Source organism: Populus trichocarpa, chromosome 7 (genome assembly GCF_000002775.5).
Source record: "Populus trichocarpa isolate Nisqually-1 chromosome 7, P.trichocarpa_v4.1, whole genome shotgun sequence".
In the NCBI taxonomy this organism is placed as follows: domain Eukaryota; kingdom Viridiplantae; phylum Streptophyta; class Magnoliopsida; order Malpighiales; family Salicaceae; genus Populus; species Populus trichocarpa.
In genome coordinates this window covers 5,772,732-5,781,192 of record NC_037291.2, presented here as the reverse complement: position 1 = coordinate 5,781,192, position 8,461 = coordinate 5,772,732, and the positions used below count along the sequence as shown (strand labels likewise).

The following is an 8,461-nucleotide window of genomic DNA, read 5'->3' as shown; positions in this document are numbered from 1 at the left end:
GCCCAACACATCTGGTCCTTAATAAAAAAAGCCCAAGCATGCAGGTCTGCCAACTTAGGCTTGCTCACCTAAGCTTTGATATATTTTTTTTTAATTTTATAAGAAATGGATAACATGTTGTTTGTTTGTTTGTTTTAATAGAATATATGATACATCACCTCCTAGACAAACAACAATTGTCTATTATACCTAGATTTTGAACCATGTAATGTAATTAATGTTTGGAAACGCGGTTGAAATCGTGTTTTTTTAAAAAAAATTAAAAAGTTTAGTTTAAATTTTTAATCTACATTTTTAGATTATTTTAATATATTAATATCAAAAATAATTTTTTATTACATCAAACAATACATTATTTTACAATAAGTACTCCAACTGTGAACCGTCTCCTGGAATAGTCGTTGCAATTACTGCAGCCTAGAATACATTGTTGTACAATGCTAGGCTGGATATCCTAGGACCCCATGGAGGCATGTGGAAGGGTGGAGCCTCTGACACCATTTTGCCATGAATCTCAAACTCCCTCGTCCACCCTAAAAACAGAGGACTCCAACTTCATGATGATAGCATGGGCCCTACGAGCAACCATGGAAGAGAGCACAAATCAGCTTTCACCTGTATAACATATTGGTGAAAACAATGGCGAAACTTTGAGAAAGAATGACAACAAGATTGCTTTTTTTTACTTTTCAAGAGAGCGTTCCTGATATTGTGTTTTCTTTTTCGAAAAATAAAAACCAAGCACATAACTTGATAGCAAGATTCCTGGCTATTTGCAGGTCTCTAATTTAGGAAACCAGGGAAAATGCTGGAGATGTTTCAAAATGCTCCCAACTACATTGTAATTAGCAAAAGAATTCAATTCCTGACGCTTCCTGACCCAAAACACCCAACACACAGTGCCATTTAACAGAGAAAAGGAAACCTCCCACTCGTCAAAAGTCTAAACACATTAGCCTTTGTACACTTTTCAATGGTCCAGATGCAACTCAGGTACATCAAATCAATCAAAAACATTTCTTCATTCCTAATGGCTTTCAGCCTTCTGAAAGACCTAAGCATCCCAAGCATTGGTAGGGTTACAAGTGATGTACGTACACATCGCCCCCTCTGTCACAACAAACGGAAGAAAAACGGGAAGAAAAGAAATACAATATCTGAAAAGGAAGGTAAGCAATGGTGGGATTCTTGAAACCAAACAATGCTATAGACGAGCAGTCTTCAATGGTCGTCGGGGAGTCTCCTGGCCTTTCTTCACCTTAATGGCTTTTGGACTTCAGTCAGCTGCTTACAGCTTCTTACTGTAGGTTAAAGCTAACACACTTTTTTATTTACCTTTTCTCTATAAGCTTCTTGTTGTCACTTGGCTCATTCTTTTGTTGGGTGTTGGAAAATGAAACACCAATCCTCAAGTCCAAAACATACCGTAAAATGGCCACCAACACTCATTAGACATATGAACCAATCTATGAGCAATGATCCCTGTTTTTTCTTCTTCTTCAAAAAAGAAATCTTATTAATGAACCCAAGTCAATCCTTTAAAGACAGCATCAAACACTATGGCCGACAGATTTTCTTAGCTGGGCAAGTTTGATCACATTCATTAAATGTGAGGCTTCTTTTAATACCAGCTCCAGAGACGAGGGAAGAGTTTTCAAGAACATCAAATGAACCAGAATGTATTGCTGATGAATTAGGATAAAACACTAGTCTGGGTGTCTTAGCCTTTCCCATCTCTATTTCCTGCATTGCGATGTAACAGGAAAATACATTTTCCTGTTGCAAGGAAACATGGAATGAACATCAATAAGGCCAACCCATCTCTATTCGTTCTGTTCTTTAATTTAATTGACAAAAGATAAGATATCAAATACAGAATTGTTAAACAAAGGCAAGAAAGCTCACATTTTCCAGAGAACCCCATGATGAAATCATATCCATTTTCAGCTCTAACTCTTTTCTCGTTAATTGCCGATTGGATGCAGCTAATACTGCAGCGGCCGCGATAATAGATGGTCGATGATCAAGCAAATCGATCTCTACACAAAACATAGGATGCAAGAATTTATTAAACTCATGAATAAAACTTGGAAAACCAAGCGTTTTATGGATGAAGCAACGCAGATAAGCAAAGGGAGGGATGAAAGAAATTACTATACCTTTTATCATTGCCACAATAAGCTCCACAGCTCTAGAAACTGTCTCTTTTGGTGTAGATTCACCGCATGTTTTATGGATGAAGTAATGCAGATAAGCAAAAGGAGTGATTGAATTCATTCTCCATTCCAATGTATTCAATACCAACAATTCCATTCTCTGTATAACCTTATTTCCAAAACAGTAATCTTCCACCGGAAACTCTGATAAGGGTGGCACTTTACGCTCCTCCATCTTCGCTGCTAATGACAAACATGCCACCGATAATAACCGGATAGCCCACAATTTCCCTTCCTGTAGAAGGATAAAATAACATTCATTAATCATAAACATTCAAAATCAATTAGTAGTTTCTTATTTTGAAAAAGAAAGAAAGAGGTTTCTTACGTCAATAGATCTTTTTGAAACAAAACGGTCGAAGTAAGTGACAGAAAGATAAGCCGTATGAAATCGAAAACCGTAGATTGCTCTTGTCTGAAAACAGAACACAACACAAACTTTTAGAAACAGAAACAAAACAGAGAATCTGAAAAGGAGAAATCGAAAAACGAGAAAACGAATTACATTAAGAATCCATTCAATGGCATCTAAGCGAGCAAATTTTAACCAATTATGGCTAGTGATCAAGCAATCGTCAAAAGACGCATGACATCTGTATCCAAAAGTAATGGTCTCCCGCTCCACCAACTTCTCTACATATTCAACATCAACTTCAGTTTCTAAGCCGAAACGAGATCGGTCATGTTTGATGTTGCTGTGATCACTAATACTGTCGTTGAAAAAACAACTTTCATTCTCATGACACAAAAGACTTGACAGAGAGAGAGAATTGTCGAAGTCTCCCATATATTTTAGTTTGATTCTAATATCATGAAAATCTTAAGAGCTCAAACTGAAACATGGGATTTCACAGGATGATCTAACTGCTGAATCCACGCTGGTGAGACCGGGGAATTTTGTATACAAGGAGAAAGACAAAGGGAAGAGTAGAATCTGGCGAGTTGGGGAGTGAAGACTCGCGGGTTCGGTGCCGCCAAACTGAGAAGACGAGATATAAGAGTTAATTTTTAAGCGGTTATCACGTGCATACAAGCCTATATATGGTACGTATTGTATACTTACCGTGTATGTAGAAGGCTTGTATGCACGTACGTATAATTCGAATATCAACTGAGACTGAATTCTAATAGAGAATACTGCTAAACTTATATGGTACGTATTTGCCGCTTCGAATTTTTAAGATATTGTTTTAGCAAAATTTCTTAAAGGATTCATCCCATTTTAAAGGATTGATGCGGTGGTTAAAGATCTATGATATTTTTCTAAACTTTTGAGGTTTTATTTGTTTTCTAGAAAGTGTTTTCACGTAAATTTTTTTTTTATGTTTGATTATATTATTAAAAACTAGTTAATAAAATTTATTTTTCGGTCAAAGAAAAACATAAACTTTAGATAAGAAAAAATGTTTTTTAACTTAAAAGATTGGAAAATACTTTCCATAAAAGATTTAAAAACTAAAGTGTTACTATATATATATTACTAAAATACTTTAAAATATAATATTATTAAAAAATAATAAATTACTAATATATTTACATAGAAAATAATATATTAAGATATATTAATATACAATATAAAAGTATAGCAATTTGATATGTTAATGCATATAGTACTTTAATCAAGATAATATTGCTAGAAAATACATTCGAATATAAAACATGTTATATTACATAATAATCATTTATTTTAAATCATATAAATTGTGTTATAAAATTAAGATATTAGAGAAAAAAATTTATTTTCCATGCTCTCCAAACATCAAAAAATGGTTATATGTCTACAATATTATATTTAAAATATTTATATTATATGTATAGTTACATTGTATAAAATAAACTATATATAAATGTATGATATACTAAATTCTTTTTTTTCACCATTACACTTTTTATATGATGCGAACTCGAAGGGAACCCTTGAGCTTACATGCAAGAAAGAACAATCTCAAGAAAGCTAAAATCAGATTTTGTTGATAAAAGCTCAACACAATAATTACCTGAACCGAGACACCAAAATTATTGGAATAAAAACCCTCACCCAATGATTATAGAGAATCGTGAACAAGAAGTATAAGAAAAAACACTATAAAGATAATTGATTTTTGACAAGTCTAAAAGAAGTTATTGAAGAACCAAGAAGTATGAGATTTTCTCACACACATACAAATATTGTTATGAAATCAAAGTCTACAAAAAAACTAAAATACAAGTTAAATAACCATATTTATAATAGGTAAAAAAAAATCCTAAATAAGGTTGAAAAACAATAAAAGAGTTATAATAAAATAGAAAAAGAAATTCTAAATCAACAAGTAAACTAATATTATTTTTGTACAATAACCTTTTTGATGTCCGATCACTAAGAAATTTTAACTGTATATAAAACAAGACTTTTGAAATCTTCTAATAAAATGTCATTCCAATCCAATAATTTGATTGAAATTCATATTTGTTAATAAACATTGAGTCAAAAACTAAATATGATTTTCCAACGCTTGCATATGTCATATCATTAATTATATCTCATTATTTTTTTGGTTAAATAGTTATATTTAATGTTATATATGTGTTGGATAAAATAGAAAAGTAAAAATTAGAGATGATATATATCAAAAATATTTGCATTCCATCACTCTAAGTTTGCGAGAGTGATTAATTATGAATAGATGAGTACATACACAATTATGTGAGTGTTCCTAGGAAAAATTAGAGAACACAGAAGAAACAAGGACTCTTATAATTAAGATGTTAGGTTTTTGTTCTCGAAAATAAGCTGTCAGAGAAAAAAATATTTTTATAAAAAATAAGTTATTTTTTAATGTTTAGTTGCTTTAACCAAAAATTATTTATTGATGTTTTCTATATATGAAAATGGATGTAGAAAACGAGGATTTTTTAAAGAAAATAGATTTTACTATTTTGTTTTTTAATGCGGATAGTCAAAGACTTTTAGCTAAAGAGTCTTTCTCTAACGTGTTTATTAATGTGGGTTCTAATTTAATGTTAGCATGTGATGATTGTATAGTTTTATTTTTTATTTTTTATTTGTTTATTGACGTAGGTCCAATTGAGTGAGCATGTGATTGCTGTAAAAATTTTATTTTAAAAAAAAATGTTAAAGAGTGGTAAATGAAAGTGATTCTCATTTTATTATCTCAAGTTTGAATATATATATATAAAACTCAGTAAAAAAGAAATTTGACTCTGGTCTAGCTATCTAGAAGGGAAGTGGTAGATATAGAGGTAATTAAGAGTGTGATTACAATTATTTTTTAAAGTGTTTTTTACTTGAAAATGCATTAAAATAATATTTTTTTATTTTTTAAAATTATTTTTGATATTAGCGCATCAAAATGATCTGAAAACACCAAAAAATATTAATTTGAAGTAAAGAAAAAAATATAATTTTTTTTAAAAACGCTTTTAAAATGCAAAAACAAAAAGATTTATTGCTGAAAAGTGAAGATTATTATTTTGAAAATGGAAGATACCTTAGAGATTTGGTTTTGGCTTAAATAGTTTTGGAAATAATCCTTCGTGAATAAGAATGGATAGAAAAAGAAATAAAAAACTGTCTCGGGAGAAGGTAAGAGGGTATATGATAGTGTGGTGATGATTGTTTTTTAAAGTGTTTTTTGCTTGGAAATATATTAAAATAATATTTTTTATTCTTCACATAGCATATCAAAACAATCCAAAATTATTAATAAATAAATAAATTTTAAAAATAAATAAATTTAATTTTTTTTAAAATATAATTTCAAGAATCACGTTCTTTGACCCAGCTAAGGGAACGTTTGGGAACGCGGCTGCGACTGCGTTCCCAAAAAATTTAATTTTTTTTTTTACTAAAATTGAATATGGTTTGTATGTTTTGGATCGTTTTAATATGCTGATGTCAAAAATGATTTTTAAAAAATGAAAAAACATCATTGGCATGTATTTTGACACGAAAAGTTATTTGAAAAGCACCCGTAACCACACTGTCAAATACGCTCTAACTCTTGGCAATTACAAATATGGGAGCGAGACTACTGTATGGAAATACGGAGAGAATACATGCATGTTCATTGACACATTCATCATGAAAGCAAGAGGGCTTGCCTACTTCATTCATCATGGAGAGAATCGTTATTGTTTTCTCAGGGAAAAAGAAAAAAACTTAATTGCATTTAGACATTTCTAACACATTGCATTAGTTCCTAATCATCTATGCTCAAGAATGATGGTAAATCTAAAGGGTTGGCGTGAAGATTAAAGAATTTTATTTCCTTTCTTAGCTGTATATATGAGTTTAAAGTTGGAAATCAATCTCTAGAAGAATTTATTAAATACCTTATAATATACCAAATTGATGCGTGGTTAAGATTATATGAGAAATAATTTTTTTTTTATTAATATAGAAGTTGATCTGATAATTATTTACCCCAAGCAAAAAAAAAAACTTAATAATAATGGTTGATTCCCTTATTATTTTTCCAATAAACAGTATCTAAATAGGATTTTCGTTTCGTTTCTTTTTTTTTTTCAGAGAAAGGAAATAACATGTTTGAGAGTGTGGTTGCAGTTGTTTTTTAAAGTGTTTTTCACTCAGAAATGTATCAAAATAATATTCTTTTATTTTTTAAAAATTAATTTTGATATCAGCGCATAAAAATGATTTAAAAACACCAAAAACATATTAATTTGAAGTAAAGAAAAAATAAAAAAATTTAAATTTTTTTAAAAGCGTTTTTGAAACATAAAAACAAACAGTCATCAGTTAAATGACATCTTAAACAATCCTTTTAATGCTAAAAAAAGAATGTGTATAAAAAGTAGGAAGGCATTCACTAGATCAGATCAACACTAAATCACGACCACGAAAAAAAAATATTTCTTCTCTCTTGACTCAGCAAAATGGAAGGTGATTGTTGATTAATCTTAATAATTATACACTATAACTAAGAAAGATTAATACATTTAAAATTATGAAATATATAGTGTAAGAAACCATCCAAAGCCCTCAGCTTTTGACTTTTCTAACATGAGACCCTACCAAGAAGCTGGGGCTGACCAAACGGAACGCAGCTCTTCCCTCGAACGGGGGCCATCATAGATTTTGATAGAACGGAGAAATCCTTTTCTCAAGGAAATAGAAAACAAGAGAAAAGGAGAGAAAGGTCTGGCAGAACACTGTCACCACACTTTCACACATTTGGCAATACATCATAATTGTAATACTAACGAAGGACCCACAACTTTGATACAAGAGATTTGGAGGATTGGAAGCTTTTTGGCTAGCTAATTGGGGGCCAAAGTTATAGAAGCCAAAGAAAGCATTGATGATGGTGGTGGAAATAATTGCAGGGAGGAGCGTCATCACGTGTGAAAGGCTGGACCACTCCAGGCTGGTTGGTTTATAATATATACGAAGAAGAAGAAGAGGAGGAGGAAGAAGACGCTCCTCCTCTATCCAAAGTTTCTCCCCACTTACCCATTGAATAATAATTTGTATGAGGAGATATTCATGAATGAGGCACGCCAACATATTAGTATAGAGTAAAATATTTACATATGGCAATAAGGTGTTCGAGCTCGTAGGTTTTAGTGCTCTAGGACTAAGATCCTTTGACTCTTGAGACCTGCAAAAACCAAGATGGTCAGCAGCTTTGACTATATATATGTCTGTGTTTGTGTGATGTTTCCAATGCTTACAACGCAGAGGAATCACGATTCCAGGCCTCAGCTTTTATTCTATGAAATTGGGACTTCATATTTTTTCGGATTTGCTTCTAAACACTCAAATCAATAATTTAAAGAACAATTATATATTCAACTAGATAATTAACTATATAGAGTAAAAATATATATATGTGGGTAATTCCTAAGAACAAGTCAATGACATGTGATTAGTACTTAAAAGTGCATTCTCATTAAGGCTTTATATCATCGTATTGCACTAAAGTATCGTTAAATTCCCTAACTAAAGCATGTTTTATAATAACAAGTCTAATAATATAATATATCTTTAATTTATGGTAAATGCTTGTTTTGAATGCAGGTATATCTCACAATTCAAAGGATTGATTGATGTGATTAACAATTGAAAGTGAAGAGACAAAAAGAGGACTAGGCTAAGAGAAGAGATGCTGGTTCAATTTCAAACTGGAACACCATTCGGTTATTTGATCATAACTGGAGTTGTAGAACTCGGATTTAGGTCCACTTTATATGGATGGAAAGATAAGACATAGACCTAAAAC

At 31.2% G+C, this 8,461-nt stretch overlaps 1 protein-coding gene across 1 annotated transcript; it reads right to left on the bottom strand.

The window, feature by feature from the left end:
* Positions 1-877: 877 nt before the first annotated feature.
* Positions 878-3,209, bottom strand: LOC18101107 (cyclin-D5-1). The gene is made up of 5 exons (XM_006380551.3): positions 2,722-3,209; positions 2,545-2,631; positions 2,160-2,451; positions 1,906-2,039; positions 878-1,776 (listed from the first exon to the last, which is right to left on the bottom strand). Exons 1-5 carry the CDS (start codon positions 3,001-3,003, stop codon positions 1,558-1,560), a joined length of 1,014 nt encoding a protein of 337 aa, XP_006380613.2. The 5' UTR covers positions 3,004-3,209; the 3' UTR covers positions 878-1,557.
* Between the last annotated feature and the right edge of the window lie 5,252 nt (positions 3,210-8,461).